The sequence below is a fragment of the Diaporthe amygdali genome, assembly GCF_026229845.1.
Source record: "Diaporthe amygdali strain CAA958 chromosome Unknown NODE_21_length_814164_cov_65_183785, whole genome shotgun sequence".
Taxonomy (NCBI): domain Eukaryota; kingdom Fungi; phylum Ascomycota; class Sordariomycetes; order Diaporthales; family Diaporthaceae; genus Diaporthe; species Diaporthe amygdali.
In genome coordinates this window covers 257474-279275 of record NW_026517041.1, presented here as the reverse complement: position 1 = coordinate 279275, position 21802 = coordinate 257474, and the positions used below count along the sequence as shown (strand labels likewise).

The 21802-nt window shown below is 49.4% G+C and overlaps 9 protein-coding genes across 9 annotated transcripts; 4 read left to right on the top strand and 5 right to left on the bottom strand.

The window, feature by feature from the left end:
• Nucleotides 1-508: 508 nt before the first annotated feature.
• On the bottom strand, nucleotides 509-2457 carry J7T55_001478 (major facilitator superfamily transporter; the record flags this gene model as incomplete). The annotated part of the gene is made up of 6 exons (XM_053145577.1): nucleotides 509-854; nucleotides 924-1390; nucleotides 1450-1503; nucleotides 1915-1996; nucleotides 2051-2130; nucleotides 2338-2457. 6 exons carry the CDS (start codon nucleotides 2455-2457, stop codon nucleotides 509-511), a joined length of 1149 nt encoding a protein of 382 aa, XP_052991739.1.
• A 1095-nt stretch (nucleotides 2458-3552) lies between these two features.
• On the bottom strand, nucleotides 3553-4542 carry J7T55_001477 (uncharacterized protein; the record flags this gene model as incomplete). The annotated part of the gene is made up of 1 exon (XM_053145576.1): nucleotides 3553-4542. The coding sequence occupies one exon, from the start codon at nucleotides 4540-4542 to the stop codon at nucleotides 3553-3555; it is 990 nt and encodes a 329-aa protein (XP_052991738.1).
• A 1158-nt stretch (nucleotides 4543-5700) lies between these two features.
• J7T55_001476 (uncharacterized protein) lies at nucleotides 5701-6678 on the top strand (the record flags this gene model as incomplete). The annotated part of the gene is made up of 2 exons (XM_053145575.1): nucleotides 5701-5956; nucleotides 6029-6678. 2 exons carry the CDS (start codon nucleotides 5701-5703, stop codon nucleotides 6676-6678), a joined length of 906 nt encoding a protein of 301 aa, XP_052991737.1.
• A 687-nt stretch (nucleotides 6679-7365) lies between these two features.
• J7T55_001475 (uncharacterized protein) lies at nucleotides 7366-8481 on the bottom strand (the record flags this gene model as incomplete). Its single annotated transcript, XM_053145574.1, has 1 exon — nucleotides 7366-8481. The coding sequence occupies one exon, from the start codon at nucleotides 8479-8481 to the stop codon at nucleotides 7366-7368; it is 1116 nt and encodes a 371-aa protein (XP_052991736.1).
• An 807-nt stretch (nucleotides 8482-9288) lies between these two features.
• Nucleotides 9289-11033, top strand: J7T55_001474 (uncharacterized protein; the record flags this gene model as incomplete). Its single annotated transcript, XM_053145573.1, has 4 exons — nucleotides 9289-9548; nucleotides 9610-10125; nucleotides 10193-10668; nucleotides 10759-11033. 4 exons carry the CDS (start codon nucleotides 9289-9291, stop codon nucleotides 11031-11033), a joined length of 1527 nt encoding a protein of 508 aa, XP_052991735.1.
• A 421-nt stretch (nucleotides 11034-11454) lies between these two features.
• J7T55_001473 (uncharacterized protein) lies at nucleotides 11455-13192 on the top strand (the record flags this gene model as incomplete). The annotated part of the gene is made up of 5 exons (XM_053145572.1): nucleotides 11455-11504; nucleotides 11595-11619; nucleotides 11739-12419; nucleotides 12493-12968; nucleotides 13021-13192. 5 exons carry the CDS (start codon nucleotides 11455-11457, stop codon nucleotides 13190-13192), a joined length of 1404 nt encoding a protein of 467 aa, XP_052991734.1.
• Nucleotides 13193-13870: 678 nt separating this feature from the next.
• On the bottom strand, nucleotides 13871-14125 carry J7T55_001472 (uncharacterized protein; the record flags this gene model as incomplete). Its single annotated transcript, XM_053145571.1, has 1 exon — nucleotides 13871-14125. One exon carries the CDS (start codon nucleotides 14123-14125, stop codon nucleotides 13871-13873), a length of 255 nt encoding a protein of 84 aa, XP_052991733.1.
• Nucleotides 14126-15136: 1011 nt separating this feature from the next.
• J7T55_001471 (uncharacterized protein) lies at nucleotides 15137-17002 on the top strand (the record flags this gene model as incomplete). The annotated part of the gene is made up of 4 exons (XM_053145569.1): nucleotides 15137-15231; nucleotides 15370-15389; nucleotides 15801-16323; nucleotides 16390-17002. The coding sequence occupies 4 exons, from the start codon at nucleotides 15137-15139 to the stop codon at nucleotides 17000-17002; spliced, it is 1251 nt and encodes a 416-aa protein (XP_052991732.1).
• A 470-nt stretch (nucleotides 17003-17472) lies between these two features.
• Nucleotides 17473-21397, bottom strand: J7T55_001470 (mp-binding enzyme family protein; the record flags this gene model as incomplete). Its single annotated transcript, XM_053145568.1, has 3 exons — nucleotides 17473-17774; nucleotides 17879-19727; nucleotides 19781-21397. 3 exons carry the CDS (start codon nucleotides 21395-21397, stop codon nucleotides 17473-17475), a joined length of 3768 nt encoding a protein of 1255 aa, XP_052991731.1.
• Nucleotides 21398-21802: the final 405 nt, after the last annotated feature.

Genomic DNA, 21802 nt, shown 5'->3' with positions numbered 1-21802 from the left:
TCCAAACAACTCATGACGGGGTTAAGTGCAAAACGAATGTCAAAAGAAATGTGATTGCTACTTAAATACTTATGACTCGTTCATTATTCGTAGTGCATGGCACTAGGAACAAGTGATCGCCGTGATCTATGCATTTATCTTCCCTATACATTGCTCGATACATGCGTCGGGCTTTCCTCAAGCTGACCCTAAGTGGACACTCATTAGTCTCGAACTTTTGCTACCAAAGTCGGTCACCGTCGATTTCCTTTCCCTTGCATAAGCTTGTATGGCCAGTCCTACGTGCGGCCTGTGTTGAAATCGATATGATTATAGGAGAAAACTCTATTCGAACAACGTCCATTACTCGGGCTCTCTGGAACATCAACCTTCCGGCTTTCATTGTCCATGCTGAAAGCCTATGTAAAGTACTACCCAGGTAGAGGATTTGTCGAACGAAGTCCTTGCTTGGTGAAATGTGTTCCTCACCTTCACATCTGTCTCCTACTTATGGATATCTGCCCTCCATTTATCCGAAAGCCTTCTCCCCATTTCCAATTCGCGTCACCTCATTATTGTTGTCGGACGCGCCGGCCACTTCGTCATCAGTCTCACTCTTTGCCATCCTCCTAGCTTCCCAGCGGAGACCGTAATAAATCGCGAAGAAAATTACTGTAGCCGCGATCGAAAAGCCAAGATAGAGTTTGGACCCGATTCTCCAATTTGGAGCTTCAACTGCTGGGAAGGCAGCGATGGGGATGAAGGCACTCATGACATATGCCAATACCGTACCTGAAGCAAAGAGCATAGTGCGAACTTGTGGCTCGTGCTGCAAGTTCTCGGTAGCCCACGCCATGAGAATGATCATGGACACACTTGCTAGCTGTTAGTCTGTGGGAGTAGTAGGAAAGCGGCATAGGGGAAAAGTGCAGGGGAATACATACGCTCCAACATAATTGAGGAAATATCCAGCAAAATGAGTTGCTCGACTCTCTGGACTAATGATAAGTATGACGAGGGAAGTGATGTTGATCGCAGAATGGAGGAGCAAGAATGGCAGTCTTTTGCGAAAGTAGTCGCTGGCACCGCTGAAAAGGACTTCAGCCACGAGCTGCACGGCTTGACCAGCAATAGGAATGTAATTGAGCATGGCAACGGAATAGGTTTTTGTGCCGTCTGGGTTTTTCAATGATTTCAACCAGAGGTTGAAGAAGTTGGATGGCACCGTGTTGCCTGCGAGTGGCCAAGCGATCCCAAACGCCCAGAGCTGCCAGAATGTGAAGCAACGAAAGAAGTCCTGTAAGGTGATCCCAATCTGCGGCTTGCGGCTGACTCGGCGTGCGCGGGCCAAAGCAATCTCTATGTGGCGCGGCTTCAGGTAAAATCGGGAAAGAGGATTTGGACGCTCAGGCTGTACACATGTAGGCGGTCAGTACCAGGAGACCGATTGGAACTTCAGAAAATGCATACATAGCCCGGCAAGAGGAAGAAGGCGGCCAACGCAACGGCAATGGTGCAAACGCCCTAACGGATTATATAGTTAGCGAATTTGATTTCGACGACCATATCCAGGGACGAAATTTTACATTGATGATGAAGGCCCAGCGCCAGCCTGCACGACCTTCTGCACCGTGAAGAGTGGTGGCCAAGGCACCTTGTGTGGCGCCAGAAAGCATGGCGCCAGCAGGTTGAGCTATGTTATAAAGGCTCATCCGTAGTCCGACTTCGTGAGGGAGGTACCATTGGCTGATTATGGTGTAATATGCTGGCCATGTCGTACCCTCGAAAAAGCCTATCAGGAAACGTAACCCATACACTTGATGCGATGTCTGTGCGACAGACAAACAACACGTGAAGATACCCCAAAGAACCTGGCGCAATTTAGTACAGCCAAACAATCGTGAACGACGTCAGCTCTTGAATGATCAAGCTCACCTCACAGGTTGGAAGCCACTTCGAAGGCCCTATGTGCGATACGATAATGCAGGAAGGCCACAGCATTATCATGTATCCGATGCTGTCCAACATCAGTCTATGAAACTTCAAGTAGGTCCGAGTATAAACTGCTTACTTAAAAAATGTTGTGAAGTAGTTCAACTCATTGCCATAGAGTTTGAGATCCTCTTGCATCCCTGAAACATAAGCGTTGCTCTGGGAGTCTGATTAGATTTTGTAGAGAAGAAAAGGAACAAAACAACAAAGACAACCAACTAGGTTCAAGTGAGCCGTACGATATTGGTCTGATCGATATATTTGAACATGTAGCCCAGAAAGCCAATGGTCAAAAAGAACAGGTCGAGTCGCCATACCTTCACAAGAAAATTAATCATTGTTCGTTGCCGGAATGAGGGGACTTACAAATGCTCGCTCCTCCTTTGGATCAATCTCACGGACTTGGCCATCAATGTCATCGTCTTGCAGCTCTTTGACTACGGCACTTTCAGCGACCTGGAGGGGCTCAGCGATCGGGCCTCCCATCGTAAACAAAGGTTGAGCTTGTATAGCTGGGAGCTGCTTGTCGAAGTACGTCAGGATACAGATCTGAGGTATAAGGAGGAGTCAGAGCATCTGTGGATCATTTAATATCAAGAGTGAGCCATGGATGGTGTCTCAATGTGGGTACTCTACTGTATTTTCGATGTTATCAGCGTGGAGGGGAAATACGTGCTTCACACCATTTCTCGCCAAGCCACAGATTCCGACCTGCATAAGTTGGCTGTCGGGGGAAAGATGATTCACAGGCCGTATGAAACTGAAATTTGTCAGTATGTACACCCTCAGCCTTAATACATTGCGCCCTATGTTGTGCCTAGATTAGGGATTTCGTCTTCCTTTGCTCTATTTGACTGGCAATCTGCTCTTTTGCGATGATCTGATGAAAGAGCTCGGACGAGATGGAGATCTGACTATCTGGCTTGTGTGGGTTGTTCGTCCTGCGCTTGTGGCGACATCGACAGGGTTGCAAACGCAATGTAAGCCTAACTACAACACGGCCATAAGGTTCAATATTGCGTTTGATTCATACGCTAATACTAAACTTTTGCTTAAAAAGAGACTTATTTTAAATAATAAGTAATTACTTATAGTACTTTTATAAAATAAATAACAACTTTCATAAAGTAAATTCTAAAACTTGTTCTTTAAAATTTAGCTAGCTTAAGTAATTAAAGATAAAAAAGGTATAAAGATTTGAAAAAGCACTTTCCTTCTATCTATAACCCACTCTTCCTCATTCTGGTCCTCCTTTGCCCACAATCTTTGAGAAAATGGGTCTCGTGTGGGCTGGAAGAAGAACGGCTAAATTGGGCCAGGGTATTTCGGAAAACGTGTTATACAGTCTAAGTTAGCCGTCCACGGGTACCAGAAAGGTTTTCCGTACAAAATCAATTTTACATAAGGCTGTCCTGTCTTCCAAACACCGTTCTACTAGCGTACCCAATATATACATAATTTCTAACCTAAAACGCCTTCTCATAGACAAACTCCCCGGTATGCAATGTATGCTGTGGCTCTACTCATTTAAAGATGCCCAATTTCGTACCACAAACCAAGCATTGAACCAGCTACCAGTAATTAAAAAGGAGGTTCGCCACCCTGGTCGTTTTTCCAACTACCTGCATAATGGTGCTCGACCAGTGGAGGAGGGAGGGCGGCGGTGATCGCCTCATCGTAGAAATTCATAGTTCGGGAGAATGCGTATCCCGGTAAGATCAGAACATCGCCCACAAGCTTGGGCTCGACAAGAAACCATGAACCTTCCTCCACAGCTCGAAACTCATCGTCAGACAAGTTCATCTCCTGTTGCAGGCTCTGGAAGATGCTCCTTGTCATCCTCCTGGGTCCACAGAAGGTGACGATGTCTCCCATCATGGGCGGTGTGGCTGTGATCCCGGCCACGTCGACGCCGTTGTCTCTTGCAACGTCTTGCACTCCTTTCAACAGGCCGTCGATCGCAGTCAACATGTGACGGGAGCCAGGTGCCGCGAGAACCGTCCATGTGGCAAGCTCATGTAAGGCCTGCCCTGTGCCGCCCCAAGGTGTGTCGAATTCCCAGCCAACAACCATCGAGATGTTGTCTCTGTACTGTGCAGGAATCCAGCTCTCGATAGGGGAGTTGCAGGACACGTCGAGGTCCGACCACATTCCTCCCTCGGCGTAGAGCAGGAGGTAGCGGAGCCAGTCGGCCTTGATGATTTTTACGTTGAGTGCAAGAAAGGCCTCCACAAGGTCAGGACGATGCGCGAATGTCTTTGCGACCCAAGCATCGGCGGATAGGTCCGTCATGTATTCGACTGAATATGCGGGATTATGTGTCATGCAGCTGCCAGTCCACGCTACCGCATCCGGGCTGAGTCCTCTTGGCCCAAGCTTGTACCATATCTTCTTTGGGATTGCATCGAATCCTGTTCGGGTTGGTGCTGGCGTATCTTCGTAATAGAGGGAGAGCTGGCGGTCATGATGGAGACCCCAGGCTTGGTAGAGGAGGAAAATAATGCCGATGCCAGCGGCCAGTGTGATCACTTGGCGATTCTGCGCGGAGGGAGGGGTGATGAACGGTTTCATCGTCGACTCGAGGCACCCGGACAGCGGGCGACAGACTCGAATGGTGCAAAGACAAGACCCAACGGCTGGAGCAAAGAAGTAAATGATGTGCTGCTTTATTCCATCCACTCCTCTGGAAAGCGAATTCAAAAAGCAGACAACTTTCCAATCAAGTACTGCAATTCCTTTTGTACCGCTCCACCTATGGGGCATACCCTATAAGGCAAAAAAAACACGGTCAATTCACGACGATCGGACATAATTAAGCGCTCAACCCCTTTGCCGTGCATGTGAACAGCCAAGGCAGCTTCGGCCCTGGCTCTGAAGATGGGCGGGGCTAATCCCGGCTGGTGGGTCCCGGCTGAAATGTTAGCAAGTGGTCAGTCCGCCGGAATTAGAATTCGTGCACAGCTAAGTGCTGGTGAGCTTAACATTTGACGATTCCAATCTCTCCTACCACAGCCACACCCATTGAAATGAAATGAATGCACGTTCCATAGGTAAAATAACTAATTCACTTCAAATCGGGAATAGAAAAGAATAGCACATTCACCATAGTTGTTGAATAATTGATGGTTAAAAGGTAAGGGTTTTGGTGAGGGTTCACCTGTGCACGAAATACTAATTCCGGCGGGCTGGTAATGCAGTACAAGGCGCAGTAAGCGCCGGGATACAACCAACTGTTGGTTGTAGAACACTCTATAATTGGCCAGGGCTGACGTTTGATTCATGCCAACAGTGTTTGAGGCTTTGGCAGCCGGTGCTATGCCTAATTCAAGTCTTGGTGTGTCTTTTTCTGCCAGTTGGTGCAGATCCGAACGCCGACCCGTTTTGAATGCCACTGTTGGTTGAAAGTTCGGCGGGTCTAATGTTGATGTTGGTCGACCAGTGATTGAGAACGCCGTCTTAGTCGCTGGCTTGGTCGACATCGGCTGCAATGAGGGAAGATGGGGTTGCAGTAGGATTGCTCCCAAGGTTTTCCTCAACAGCTGGCGGCAACCCTGCAGCGAGGCTGGAAATCCAATGCCATGTTTGCATCGCCTTATTGCACTCTACTTCACCACTGCTTCCACCAGCACTTTGCTTCCGCTTTTTTCTAGCCTTCTCATTGCTCGGTGATGGTTTGCATCTTCTATTCTATTTGATTTATAATACCAGTGCCAGATTGATCTGGATACAATGCGTTCGTTACTGGCGCTTTGGGCAGTCCTGCCTGCTACAATATCCTTCGAGTTCGTGAATCCTGCCAGCCATGGCAGCCAGAGCAGCTTCTCACAAGGCTCAGTTTACACGGAGCACTCAGTCCTCCAGATCCGCTGGACCTCACCTTATTCGGATCAAGATGCGACAGTTGGCTTATTTCAGGTCAATACGAGTTCAACTCTAGCTTCCAGTACATCTCCACAGACGATAGGTGACATAGAGTATCTCGCGGGTGAGTCTCGCTCCATTTCGCTGCATCCTTGTATATACGTGAGGACGCGTCCTGACATATATTCGTCCACAGAGGGCCAGGCTTATGATAGAACATCACGCCAGTGGATCGTGGTGACAAACAAGGACCTGAGTGTCTCCAACGTCTTCGTGATGATGCTCTTCGTCACAGAAGCCACAAGCGCAAGCGACATGACCGTTTATTTCAACATTACATCGCCCGACTCAGACAGTGCCTCGACAGACGATTCAAGTACCTCGACGAGCGCGTCAAGTGCCTCGAGCAGTGCAACAACCAGGGCCCAATTGTCGCCCACCCTAACTGTCTCCAATCCTTCGGCAAGCACAACGGCCTCAGACGCAGCATCACAAAGCTCCTCCGACATGAACTCTTCCGCGAAGATAGGACTCGGCGTCGGCATTCCTGCCGCGGCAATAGTTGGCGTGTTGGCAACTTGGTTGGTCTTCCGCCGCAGGAGAGCTCCCACCGCCAAAGGTTGCGAAGAACAGCCTCAAGAAGACAAGGTCGTGCCCATGGTCGTTGATGAGGCCACTGGAGCCACCTCCAGGCCTGCTTCCAAAGCCATGTCGTATGGGCCTGCTTCTAGTACACATGGAAGTGTGCCTCTTCCTAGTACCCACACTGGCCCAACTGTGTACGAGGCAAGCAACGAGCCGGCTAATGTCAGCGAGTTGTATGCGCCTACCTACTACCGAAGCTAGGCACTAATAGTGAGGAGCTTGTGATGAGAGGATGCTGGGAACAGACATGTAATGATCAAGGTTTCTTAGGTCCTCTAAACCGTGAGATCGGATTTATGTTCAAGATACGTAGCAAGGCAATTGATTGAGCAATAGGGGTTCTATACCATGATCACAAGCTAATGAAAGCTATTTGAAAGTGAATACTCAGATACTTAGATTGACTGCTAAAGAGTCTTTTCTATAAAGCTATCTACTGTAGTAATAACTATAATCTTATATATTCTGAGTCTTTAGTAGCTTGCTGGTTTATAAGGTAAGCTCGCAATCTATAGTGTGAGACTTAATAATCTACTTATTAAGCTAAATAAGCTAGACTCTAACTCTGATTGTTGCATATTTCTATAATTCTTTTGTTTAGTACCTATAGAGCAGTGTTGTAACATTTATTCTAGGTTGTTTAGATCTCTAAAATAAGCACTTTTAGTGCTAATGTGATGATTTATAATTTTAAAATGCTCCGCAAAGTAATATATAGAAAAGTCTCACCGTAGTCTTACGTTCATCTTACAAGCAAGGTAAGCACCGACCAAGCAATTGCTTCGAGGGCTTTGTTCTTGATGATGGTGATTGACTAATGAAAATATTGAGCCAAATCTTCTCCCAAATACTTTACATGACATCGTTCATGAATTTCATTATCGTGTATCATTGCGTCTCCTGCACTAGCACGGCAAGTCTTCTCCGGAGCTCTTCCAGCCTAATATACTCCCTTTGCTGTTCCCGCAGTCGTGATTCGCGCTCGTTTTTCCATTGTGAAAGCCATTTCTTCCCAACATCCCACAGGGACAAAGTCAAAATTACACATCCAGCAGCCACAGCAACAGCTTGATCTAAGTCTGAGAGCCCGGCTGTGGTTTTGGGGAAGAAAGCCGCAAAGAACCGTTTAGCGACATATCTAAACCCAGACCACCAGCTTGAAGACTCAGGCTTGCCAGCGCTCAAGCCGCGTGGTCCCATGGCCATGCCCATGATCGAGAATATGGAGCCAGCAGGCAAATATACGAGGGAGATGAGTACGCTCAGATACATGAAACGATCCTGTCTAGAGAATCTAGAAAGCTGTGCTCCTTGATGGGACGCTATTTCGCTCAAAATGGATTCTGAGGTACGAAACCTGTCAAGGTCCCTCGTCGCTCTTTCAATCGTTGCCGTATCCACTGCCTCCGTACCGCTGGTCCGAACATGGTTGTTGAGCAAGACATACCACGCTAAACAAAAGGCGATAAAGATGCAGGCAAGTATAAGGAAAAGGATCACAGCAATGATGATCGTGGTATCGGCGACAAATGATCGTGTGAAGTTGGCTCTAATAGACCTCAATTGCTGGTTGGGTGAGCTTGTCAAATGACTATAGACCACATATTCTGTGGCCAAGCAGAGGAGACCGATTAGAGCTGTCGAGATGGCGCGCTTGTAGCAACGGGCAGGGAAAGCCAAGAGAAAGAGCAGGACGCTCAAGATCATGAATGTTTCGGTGACCGTAAGTGAGGCTTCTATTGCTCGTGAAAGTTGAATGACGGTGTTGGGGTTGGCATCCAAGAGGGCGTGGCTTTTTAGGTATCGTGCTTGATAGATGGTATGTCCAGCAGCAACGGCTGGAAGTGTCAGGATTCCGATGAAGTCGGCGTTCAGAGAATCCGATTTTCGTTTGCGCTTGTTGCATGTCCAAGTGACGAGACAGGCCAGAATAGTCAATAGCCAGCAAAATATAGTACCTTTGCCATACAGAGAAGACACGAGAGCTAGACTATCTTCATCCATGATCCAAAGCTCCGTGGCTAGGCCAGCTGTCTGCGAAGTAAACGGGTTTTCACACAAGTCTCCGGAAGGAGGTACTGAAAAGCATTGGCAAGGCGTCACAACATCAGACTGGTCGTTGTTGGTACAGCTGAGTTATATGGCATTTGCGAAACCCAGAATTGAGCTTAGACGGCTGAGATTTAGCTGGTAGAACTTCCAGCTGATTAGACGCCAATGCAAGCCACATTTCAGCTGAAGTAGAAAAACCACTGTCACATCAGCAGCGGCACTGCCCCAAGGTTTCAACCTATGGCACGGTTTCAACCACTCGCAGGGATTACTTGGTGCAAAGTTCTCAAATCGATATCGCGGCACTACCCTCGGGTCTAGTATGGTGGCAATATGTCCCATGCAGTAGCATGTAGGTTAATGGGTTGTAGTCCCTCTACGCGGTATCAATCAGCGACCAAATGATTGACGCACAATGCCGCGCCCGATCATAAGCGAGCCTGAATTCTCCGAGACCGGGTCTGAGAAGATAACGCTTTGGGTTTGTGTGTTTTGTACTGATGCTCCTATGTGCAGACGCATGATGGTGCCATGTAACCCCACAGTTGTGAAATACCGCACTGCAGAACCAGCACGGTAGTTGGTGGCGTGATTGCTCTAATGCAACATAGAAGTAAACATGGCAAATTCAAACTCCATCTCAACTTGAAGTCTTTTCATTTGCAAAGAATTACAGATCAAAAGAACAACGTGTTGCTGGCTACGGATGTGGAATCAAACCAACCAGTCATCACTCAAGTACCAACTCACTGTCTAAAAATGCCCGAAAAGACAATCATTTTATCGGAGGCATCACCAACTCCGTCACAAACGATTGAAGATGTTTCCTCAGATTCGAACAAATTTGCAGGGAATGCGTGGATCAGATTGATGACATACCTGCATTGGTATCCGACTAACCAAACCGAAGAGGAGAAGCGGTTGATTCTGAAACTAGATTTAAGCATTTTGATTTTTGGGTGCCTCTCGTTCTTCACGAAATACCTGGATCAACAGTCTATCACCAATGCTTATGTCAGGTATGTCCCTCAAAGAGCCCGTACAAAGCCACGTTCTTCAACTGATTCGAATCCCCCGCAGCGGGATGAGAGAAGATATCGGCTTGAAAGGCGATGATCTCAACTATATAACGGCAACCTTTTGGGCGTCGTATTGCACATTCATGATTCCAGCGTGCTACTTCATGACACATTACCCGGCGAACATTGTACTTCCAGCACTGGAAGTCGGCTGGGGCTTGTCAACTTTTGGTCTGGCCTGGGCAAGAAACATCGAGACTATCTACGCGATGCGGTTTTTCACTGGAGTTTTCGAGTGCTGCTCATTCACCGGGACTATTTATATCATTGGGTCCTGGTATCGACCTAGAGAGATTGGCCGACGAGTCGCTCTCTTCTTCATCGCAAGCCCCCTTGGGACAATGTTCGCTGGATACCTTCAAGCAGCTGCTTATACCAACCTCAACGGGACGCATGGTCTGGCTGGCTGGCGGTATGCGAACGCCTATTCCATTCGCCCTATCAGATTTTACAAGCTGACATTCCACAGATGGTTGTTCGTTGTGGACGCAATTATCACAATTCCTATCGCGCTCATGTAGGCCTCACTATTCTCACGTAGCTTGAACCCATGGAACATTGTGCTGACTTTGACATTCCCAAAGTGGCTTTTTCGTCTTCCCGGATGTTCCGTCTCGAAAGAAGCCACTATTTCTGACACAATTCGAGCACGATCTAGCTCAGAAGCGCCTTGAAGGCATTACGGCCCCACCGCAATTGCGTCTCTCCTGGGACATATTTCGCCGTGTCTTCACACGGTGGCATTGGTATTTGTTTGTTTTCCAGTGGACTGTTATGGACCAAAATTTTGCCCCAGGAGGCACGCCTTTCTCATTATACCTAAAGGCTAAGAGCGATATCTACTCAATCGTTCAGATCAACACTCTGCCGACGATAACAACTGCTATAAGTGTTGTCGTCGCATTTTCGGCGGGTCTCATTGCTGATAAGACAGGCCGCTTTTGGCTCCCCTCGTATCTGGTCACCATACCATTGCTGATAGGAATCTCTCTGTTGGTGGCTTGGGATGTTGGGGAGGCAGGTCGACTGGCGGGCTTCATGCTAACTGGATTCGTTGGAGGTAAGTCACCCACAGCATGATGGCACAGTCATTATTCCACACCTTCTTCCCACTCGTTGAAAAGTCGCATGATAATGACAAGATCTACAGCCATCTCCCCTTTGACTATGGGCTGGGCTACAGTCATCATGGCAAAGGACGCGGAAGAGCGCGCTGTCGTCACAGCAAGTATGAATGCCATCGGGCAAGCCATTGCTGCCGGCACACAAATAGTCCAGTTTCCGGCATCAGGGGCTCCCAACTTTCACGGCGGTTTTACTAGCGCGCTTGCAACCACGATAGCACAGCTTGTATCGATTACCCTCATCCTTATACTGAGTTCAAGAGACGGCAAGAAGACCGAGCGAGAATTGAGCGGAGCTTAAGTGCCCACGATCGATGAGCACACCAACCAGGCTGATAGCCGATGCCGAGCACCAAGATCAAATTACGAGTGTCCAATGGCGTGGCCAGTCAACATGGGATCGCGTTTGCGGGGGCCAAAATTACTCTCTTGGGCGTCCGAAGAAGTCTAGGTGCTTAGAGTTCTCGGAGTGAAAGCTTGAGTCTGCATCCCCGAGTTTATTTATGTGACAGTTGGACGTCATACATAGCATAGCATGTGATCGTATGGAATATATAAATTTGTGACTTGAATTGAGATGAATTCTCGGCCATCTACCAAGTTCTTGTGATTGACGCCACGTGAATTGGTGTTGACGCTTACATTTGAGCTGCCATTGACTGAGGGAGCTCCTCGAACCCCTGCGCCATCGAAGCGCTGACAAGCCACAACAAGTTTTGACAATGTTGACTCTGGACCGTTCCGTTTACACCGGCAATCTCAGTCCACACATGTTATGTCTACTACTACTTGCCATTGTAATATATCACTCCTTCTCCACAGCGGTGTCTCTCATCGACCTGCTGATTTTGCACATTCTTAGATCTTGGCCCACCAAGTTGCAATTGGTGCCTATAACATCTTTTTCCACCCTTTGCGAGACTACCCTGGGCCACTCCTCTGTCGCGCGTTTTCGTGGCCATGGGGCATCCTTCATGCCCGCGGTGTAGTGACATTTCATACGCAGAAGTGGCATGACAAATACGGCACCGTCGTTCGCATCGGACCCAACCATCTCTCGTTCACCGATGCTAGAGCATGGAGAGACATTTATGGACATCGCACCGGACCGGGAAAGCAGGAATTTTCCAAGTCGCGGGTGGCCGTCGGCCTTAGCATGAGAGTGTCGACGCATATCGTCAACGCTGGCATCGAGGATCATTCACGGCTCAGGAGAGCGTTGAGCCATGGGTTCAGCGACAAAGCTATCCGTTCGCAAGAGCCTACTATAGTGAGACACGTTGATAAGCTGATTCATGGTCTAAGGTCACGGTCAGTTGGTCACTGGCAGGAGGATTTGACAGATGGGCATGCTCTGAATCTGGAGGAATGGTTCAATTGGACCACTTTCGATGTCATTGGTGAACTCGTTTTCGGAATGTCCTTTGGGTGTCTGGACAGGTTTGAGTACCACCCTTGGGTCTCCTCCTTTCTTCAGTCTTTCCCTGCGACCGCAGCCAACCGTGCGCTACATTATGTCAGGCTAGGGTGGGTGGCCAGCCTGATTTTCAAGACGACTGGATGGGGAGGCAAGGCCATGAGGGATATGGGAGCTCACACTGAGGCCATGGTTAGGTTCCGGCTTGGCATGGGGGAGGAACCACGGGATGATCTCCTTGAAGGACTAATAAAAAAACAAGATGAGTGGGTGCGTAAAATGTGTCATGGATCTCGCAAAAAGAGATTAACACACGCGCATGACTTCACTAACACGCTCATAGAAAACTTCCTTTGAAGAGCTCTCGGCCAATGCCATGATCTTGACTATAGCCGGGTCCGAAACTACTGCCACGCTTTTGTCTGGGTGTGTCTTTCTGCTTCTCGCGCACCCCGAAAAATTTGACAGAGTGAAGTCAGAGATTCGATCTGAATTTCAAGACGAGAGTGAGCTCACTATAACATCGATAAACCGACTGCCTTACATGCTTGCGGTGCTTAACGAGGCACTGCGACTCTACCCGCCCATCACGTCAACATTGATTCGGGATGTTCCCATTGAAGGTGAATACGTCGCGGGCAATTTTGTCCCCGGCGGTGTAATGGTCGAGGTTCAGCCCTGGTCTATAAATCACAGCGGGGAAAACTGGGATAGGCCGTGGGAGTTCCGTCCGGAGAGGTTCTTGGACAAGGGTACCGCCAACGTACTGGAAGCTCTGCAGGATTTTAGCTACGGCCCGCGAAACTGTCTTGGCCGCAAGTAAGTAAGAACTTGCATACATGGGTGATCCGACTGACGAAGGCATGTGCAGTCTTGCCTTTGTGGAGATGCGATTCATACTTGCCCGTCTAGTGTACAACTTCGACCTCACCCTAGACCCTGAAAGCCACCGATGGATCGAGCGCCAGAAGAATTTTAGTGCTCTTTGGACACGAATCCCATTGAAGGTGATCGTCAACCCTGTGAGAACGACAAATACGTAACAATACCGAGCAATGTTCTGTCGGGAACCGTTTTGTAAAAGAAAGGTGCGACTTCGTAAAAGCTTTGAATCAAGCATACCTGAAATGAAAATGGCTGCACCTGATCTTCTTCTGAATACCGCTGGGGATCCTCAATGGAAAGGGCGGAGTTCAAATTGAACAAAGTCTAGCGGGCGGGAAATCATCTCGTACTCTGGGTTATGAAGGAAGAGGTAAAAATCCGGCATAATGAAGTGCCAATTCGGTTTGAGGGTTGGAAGAAGATTTGTGTGTGGAGAGCGCCAGACGTGCCAGACGCGCCACATAGGAAAGTTTGGATATTTTTGAAGAACCCCAACATTATTTTCCAAGCAGTTAATGTCTTGGATTGAGTTCATTTAGGATACGCCAGGTGCTCCAACCGGCTGCGTGAAATGAACAGCATGTTTTGTCTTCCGCTGACCGTTTGGTACCTGTGATCACTTCTCCAGGAAGTAGTCAAATCATGATCATTATATCAGTTACAACCATGCCCTACGCTTATCATACGTCATGCAGCATTGTTATCTCTTGGCGAACATTTTTGAAACAGCATTGCATTGACAGAACTGAGATACGCATCCATATAATCCCACTAATCCAAAGCTTTCAGATAGAATGGTTGGTGGAAATTGATTCATGATCATGATCAGACCAACTCTACCACTTCACCGGCCTTTCACCACGCCGAGCTCGCCAGAAATTTGTCGAGTTCAAAAGTTCCGTGCATCCTTTGATTGCCCATGTCCATTCCTTGATGAACGCCTCACTCGCTTCCCATGAAGCAGGGTCCCATGGCTCGCCCCATACCACCAGACCAGACTTCTCATTTGGGATATCTTCAAACTCGAGCAGCACATTGCATAACTTATCTTCGTCGAAGAGGCCGGCAGCCAGTAAAAGATTGTCTCTCATCTTGGGCATTGGCCAAAGATCTATCCAGGGGTGATGTGGAACCGCCCGTTGAACGCAGGTGGGAAGCAGGCTATCTGGGCACACTAGGTCGGGCGAGCTTTTCTCTGGGGACGTCCAAGGAGAGTCGGGCTCTTCACATTCCAGCCATTGAAAATCCCACCCGAGACTTTTCGTATTGCTCAGAAGAGCTCTGAAAACATTGAATTGAATGAGCGTGAGAAGCAGGTCCACCCTTGGTGAGCCAAGCAGAAAGTACCGTCCCATAAAAAGCTCAAAGTGAGTCAATAGAGTCCCCATATCCGTGTCCCTGATCTGGAGATGGCGAATTTGCGAAGCAAAGCTTTCTGAAATGGCCAAGTGACTAGTATTTTTCTCGCGCCGGCACTGAGAAGCATGAAGGCTGACGACATGTAGAAGGCCTCTAAATTTGTGCTCCAATCCGCTCCGTACGGAAGCACTAGTATTTGGATTCGTTGTCACAATGGCCACGGGTTTTGGCCGGGGGTTGTATCCCTTAGTTGGATCTGCTCGTGCTCGTCCTGCAGGCCAATTTTAGTTCTTTGAAGACAGCCAATATGAAGTTGGCTTTTAGGCAGAAAACAGTGAAGATGAGAAGATGAAATAATATGGATATGAATAGCGGAAGGTACTCACTATAACGTCTCTGGCTTAGGCGATTCTGTAATTTCCTTCTCTCGGCAGCATCTGAGATGCCGGTCCAATCGTCTTCTGCTCCACGTGCTTCGGTACGCTTGCTCATCTGGACCAATTTAATGCCAGATGGGGCAGCTTTACTTGAAGTCGATACTGGCTCCATGGTGATAGGCTGCTCATACGCTGGGAACGTTCTCGCCTTGTCGTGTACTACCTTACAGTAAACAGTGAAACACGATGTCACCCTCTTTGGCTGTCGGCCAATGCACAATTGTCAGCATGTACTACACGCTGCCTCTGATCAAAAGGAGGGACGTAATGATTCGGTAGCAGAAGGACTGACGGGTGCGAAACACGATGAATGGCAAGATGAAAATCCACAAGGCTCTTTCGCAGCGCTTGAGGATCTCTCGCCTCAGGAGGCACGATTTTGCTCCACTCATCCAATTGAGGTAAGGTTTGGTGTATGCAGACTGCTTACCATACGTCATTGGCAGAGCTTCTACCAATCACATCGCGAGCTGGCTAGCATTCCGTTGGCATGGTGGATTCAAAGTTTACAGGCTAACCGTGTTTCAAGACAATGGCAGTGTTGAGCGACTCAGGTATCGTGAGCGGCTCCATGTTAGTGCACGATGAATGCCTCCTGAGAACATGTCCGTCACGCTCTCTTCCACCGATAACTCCGTGCCTAAACAGCAAGTGCCGAAGATTTTGCATGTCGAAGAAAGAGCTGCTGCCAATCAGGAATTGGCTTAGAGCCCGATACTTCACGATGTTGAGGGGCGGAGTTATCCCGTATTTAAGAAGAGACTGAACTCTTGTATATGTCCAAGTATGCACTCTGCTTACGGTATGTCATCGCAAGCGATGAGAAAGGACTGTTGTTATTATAAGAGAAGCATTGTTCGCTCTTCTGATGGATTACTTTTGCCCTTCTGCTGCCACATCCGAACTACCACACTTCATCTGTGACATATAAGACTTTCCTCAAGCATGGCGCCACCACATCCCTTTCCAGAGCCTCCGGAGTCCCCTCTCCACAGACATCGTCAACTGGCGCCTAATGCCAACGTTCGTGTCTCGCCGTTCTGCCTCGGCACCATGGGTTTTGGGGAAGCTGACAAACACCGCATGGGCGAATGCACTAAGGAGACGGCGTTCGAGATACTCGACAACTTTTGGGAACTCGGCGGAAACTTCTTGGATACCGCCTGCGGATATCAAGCCCAGCAGTCGGAGCAGTGGCTAGGAGAGTGGTTTGAGGCCAGAGGCAACCGCGACGAGTTCGTGATTGCAACCAAATACTCGAGCGCATACTGCAAGCACGAGAAGGACATCAAAATCCAATCCAACTTTGGTGGCAACGGTACCAAGAGTCTTCGTCTGACTCTTGAGAACTCCTTGAAGAATCTGAGGACGACTTATATCGACCTTTTCTACGTCCACTGGTGGGATTACAACACATCGATTCCGGAGCTCATGAATGGACTGAATGATCTCGTCAGTGCGGGCAAGGTTAATTATCTTGGAATTTCGGATTGGTGAGCTCAGCATCAAAGATTAAGAAACGCAACGAGGAGCGATTGCTAATACCTAAGATGTGATAGCCCCGCCTGGGTTGTCGCCAAAGCGAATCAGTACGCCCGTGATCACGGCCTGCGCCAGTTTGTCGCCTACCAAGGCCTTTGGAATGCGGCCGTCCGTGACTTTGAGCGCGACATTATCCCGCTGTGCAGGGACGAAGGTATGGCCCTCATACCATATGGCGCTGTAGGTGGAGGGAAGTTTCAAACGGCAAAGGCACTGGAAGAGCGCGAGGCAAACAATCCGGGAAGAAAAGGCGTGCCGAGCGATACCTACAAGGCAGTGTCCGCAAAGCTTGAAGCGGTGGGGGAGGCCAAGAAGGCTACCCTTCATAACGTCGCCCTTGCCTATGTGATGCAAAAGGCTCCCTATGTGTTTCCGCTTGTTGGAACACGCACTCTGAAGCATCTGAAAGATGCCGTCGAGGGTCTGAAGGTCAATCTCTCTGATGATGACATACATCAGATAGATCAGGCTAGTCATTTTGACCCTGGATTCCCTCATACTTTCCTTTCTGGGTCGCTTTGGGGTGGAGAGCCATCTGTGCCTCACGGCGGGAAAGATGTTTGGTTGACGAACACGCTAGGTACATTTGATTATGTAGACTTGCCAGGTCCTATCAGACCGAAAGCTTGAGGCCTAGACGTAACCGACAAATTAACTTGACTCAGGTCAATTGATTATCGAGTTGCACGTGTAGAATGAGACAATATAACTCTATGGCGATGAGGTGAAAATGGGTCGGTTGGCTCAGACGTGCAGTGTGTGCCCTTGTTCGTTCATTTGTCAATGGGACTTCCAACACAAAATCAGTCTCGACAGGCACTCGACGCCGCAGACACCTAACCGTCTACTCATCCTCTTGAATCCCGTTCATCACACCGAAAATGGCGCGCCTTCCCCTTTACGCCGAACAACATTAGGCTCCTCAAAGCCCGGTTGATGTCCGCAGAGACTTTTACAAACACATCCTCTGAAAGTGGTTACATGGGGAATGTTGTGAAGACAAACTTCACGCAGCTCGCTCAGCTCAAAAATATAATAAGTGGTGCAAAAGCTTTCATGTGACTGGAATGAAAATCTTGTTCTGCGAGACTTTGTTCCTCTCATTGCCCTACAGGCTTCGCAAACCTGACAGCCGCCTCGTTCCAATTCTCCGGCTTCACAATCTCGCTCAACGTTCTCAAAATCGTTTCCTCAAAACCGCCCACCTCCAATTCCGCATCGTCCCACTTGGTCTCGTCAACGAGTCCCGCGATAACACACTTTTCCCTGTCGCCAGCGTCAAACCCAACCTGCAGTGGCGTGACTCCTGTGCCAAAGAACGAGAACCCCGACAGTTTCAGTGCTTTCAGGCCATCTGCGCCGGTGAACCGCCCCACGTCAGGGACATGGTTGAAGAAGAGCTCTGATATTTGTTAGTCAATTGCTACGGAGCTCAAGGGGATGCATTCGGGAAGATTCTAATAAACTTTGGATAGGCAATCGTAAAGGAAAAAGGATAATACTGACTGGGATCAAAGCAACGTGTCTCTTTTATAAAAGCCGTGTCCTCGGGAGGGAGCTGTTCATAGACTGCATCGTAGGAGTTGAAGACATGCATGTGTGGCGCAAGCTCCGTGTCCTCTGCCTGGACGTGCCGGAAAAGGTCCAGCATGCTCACATTTTCGTTCTCGATCTTGAGGCGCTGCCAAGCGAGGACCACCATCGGACCGCCCACGAGAAGGGGATTCGGCAGGTGGGACTGAACCCAGGGGTCCTGGAACGGCCAATGACGGGCTGCGTCGCCGCGGCCGAAGAGCGCGGATGTCTTGCCTGTCATTTGCATGGTTGCCAAGGCAAATGCCACTTTGAGTGCTACAGAAGGAGGCACTCCGTGTGTGTCTTGCAGCAAGAGAATACCTGGTGCACGCCCTGATCGTTGGATGTTGACACCGCCATGGAAGGTTTCAGTGCCACGGTTTGCATCCGTGGCGAAGATGCTCAATATGTTGTCTGAGTCGAATAAAGGCCAAGCTGTCCCAGGTTCGGCGGATATGCCGCGGAACTTCGAAGCTACAATTGCTGCCGAAGTCTGGGCTGAGACACTCTTGTCCAAGGAATCGTACATCTCGCAGAAGAGCTTGTATGGTAAGAACCTCGGGGGTATGTGGTGAGGCACTTGGGATCCGGCCTTTTTCGCCCGCACTCGAAGGATCTGGGCGTCAAGTTCGGTAAAGAGGACACTGTTCGTCATTCCGTCACAGATAGAGTGAGCCAGGGACATGATGATGACGTGAACTGGGCCGTCCGTTGCGTTCGCACTGGAAACAGGGAGGACGCCAAAGCGGCTTAGCATTTCGGGCGGGTGAGCCACAAGTTCGAACGGCTCATGGGTGCCGTAGTCCGCGGCTGCCTCAACAGAGTCAAATTCTCGTTCTCTTGTTATGACTCTGTCAAGAACTGCATCGTTCTGTCGCAGCTGGAGGTACACGAGCTTGTTGTTCAGGTTGATTCCGGCGCTCACAAGCAGAGGCTGTAGCTTGAGAGTCTCTGTCAATGCCTCTCGTATCTCAAGATATTCCAAGCCCTTTACCTCGAATGCAAAGCGTAAGTTGAAAGTCCGAGTGAGTGGAAGTAGCACGGTGGCACCCCACAGCGGCGTGGCGCCAAAGCACTCCTGTACATCACGTTCCCAGATGAGACCGTGTTTGTCCAAGGTTGGCTTTGCCACGTCTTGGATTTCACGGAGCTTGGATTCGTCGCCTTTGCAGATCAGTACGTCGGCAACTGTTGGCGGTCCAGTACGTTGATGCAAATCGATATCCGATTTGCCAGCCACGTACGTCTCGATGCTGGCCCCAGAGACAAGCTGAGCCTGGGCTTTGATGGTTGGACATTCGCGTACATCCGCAACAGTCAAACGCTTGGAGGTCAGCCTCTCGATCTCGAAGCAGTATCTCATGGTCGTCAGACTGTCCGTGAAGTGCTCAAGGCGGAAATCTTCATCAAGCTCGGATGAGTCAATGTGTAGCAGGCCGGCCCAAATTGACTTGACCAAGTCGATCCATTCATTCTGGGTGTCGGACTTAGGGGTAACATTGCCGTTCGTATGCTGGTCTCGTTTCCCGGCTTTGTCCAAGTACGACAAGACGAATTCCTTAAGAACAGGCTTGCGGACTTTTCCACCAGGGCCGACAGGATATTCAGTAAGGCCCAGCTCTTCAAGCGTGAGAATGTTCACAAATACAAATTCCGATCCGATGTGCTTAGAGACATCAATTTGTAGCTGGAGCTTGGAGAAGTTCTCCGACTTTGAAGGGTCGACGACTGCAACACAAGCTTCACCGGTGATGACATCAGGAATACCAATGATTTGAGCCTTGCGCAGGTGGTCAGCACTGTAACTTGTAGTTTGAGTATCATGTAACATACCTTGGTCCAGCAGATGGTTTGTAACTTATACTCAAGCTGCTGCGGAAAGATATTCTCCCCGCCCCTTTTGATCATGTCTTTGTACCGACCGAGCATGAAGATTGCACCGTCATCAGCCATACGCCCCTGGTCACCAGTTCTGAACCACGAATACCCATCCTGTGTGTAGAAGCTAGAGGGTGATACACCACCCATGTATTCCTTGATGACAGTGTCGCCGCCAAAGTGAAGCTCACCGACACAGTCGTCACTCTGACCTCTCGGCATTGTTGTCCCTGTCTCGGGGTCCACGACCTTGACGCGACCACCAGAATAGGCTCGGCCGACAGCCAGTAGATCTGATGAGGTTGATCCGGATCCCGCGGCGACAGATTTCTCGCGATCGGTAACGAGCTTGTCGCCCTTGACACATGCAGTTGTGTACATCCCTTCAGTACTTCCCCAGAACGGGAAGATCTCAAGTCGCGAAGTGCCGTCCTTGGCAACGCCAAAAGCGTTCTTGTACTTTTCTGCAAGACTGGACCCAATTAGCGCACCACCGATCTGCATGTATTGTACTGATTCAACAGCTTCCTTGCTGAAGGCAGGGTGGCGAATGATGGCGTCCGACATGCTGTGGTGGACAGGTAGGTAAGTGCAGTTATAGGCCTTTATGGCCTGAATAGACTGCCCTCCGTCGAACTGGTTTCCCTTGAATGGGAAGATGACTCCAGCTCCAGCACGCCAGCTGAGAAGTGCGCCGGCGTTGGCCATGATGTGGTGGGCTGGGGACTGGATGAGGGTGCGGGATGCAGTCGTGAGCCCACGCATTGTGTTGAAACCATCGCTTTCGGCGGTGAGATTGCTGTTAGTATGAGGGCAGCCCTTGGGATCGCCAGTGCTACCCCCGGTGAAAAGGATCCGCGCAACAGCTTCTGGGTTTGGCGTTGCTTCTCCATTTGCGTGTCCATTTTGACCGTTAGCCTGGGACACTGGAAGAGAGCTGATGATCCCGTTGAGGGTCACCCAGCCTCCCCGCTCGTCACCAAATGGGTGTGACAAAGTCGATTCGGCATCGACGATGATTTTGAGCTTTGGTGTATGGCTGCTTGGTCCACAGGCCTCATCAAAGACGGCCGCCGCCAGATCATCTTGAACGATGACGATATGTGGGCGCAGCGTCTTGACATAGCTATCCTGTATCTGACTCACCCCGGTTCTCGATGTCTCAGAAAACAGGATCTTAGGATCCACAGCAGCAATAGGCATGTTCAACTTGGCTGCCGTCCAGAAAAGAAGCGCCCATTCTGGACCGCTTGCCAAGAATGGAACAATCGTGGCCCCTTCTTCATGTGCACCATATTCGTGGAGCCTGTTTGCAAGAAGCTCTGCATGACGAGATATCTGAGAGAATGACCACTCAAATCCATCGTGTCCGCCGCTGTCTCCGTTCGAATGGTACCCATTGGTGGCTGCGGCCGGTGGGGATAGGTACTTGGCATCGTATTGCGGACAAGCGAGAGCCAAGCCATCTGGATTCTGCTGCGCGCCTTCTTGAAGGAGTTGCCAAAGTGATCTAGCCTGTCCGTTTCTTTGCGGGCCGTATGATTCGGCAAGGGCTTCTCTTGCAGATGGCATGACGGTGCTTTGACGGGTGAATAGTTGAAACAGATGTTAGGTATCGCAGTTCGTCTTGGGTATACAGAAGATGAACCCCTACAAGCGAGTCTCTGACTTTGAAAGAACCGTCTAGTGCTTATATATTCAAGGGAGAGATAAACTGCACACCCATCGATATCGGTTCCCTTTTTCATTGGAACGCTGAGTTTCCCCAGTCTCACGTCCATGGACTTAAGGCCTGGTAAGTCGCGAGTGCGTGGATCAATGTTGATCAAAAACATGCTAAGGCGGTTCGCTAATGCGCCTCGCGGCCATCACCGGCCATCACGGTATGATTGAAATGGGCCACAGTAGTTCTGTTCTGGGCGAGGGACTTTCTATCCGCATTGTGCCACTGCTGAATTGAGTCCATGCTCCACGCTC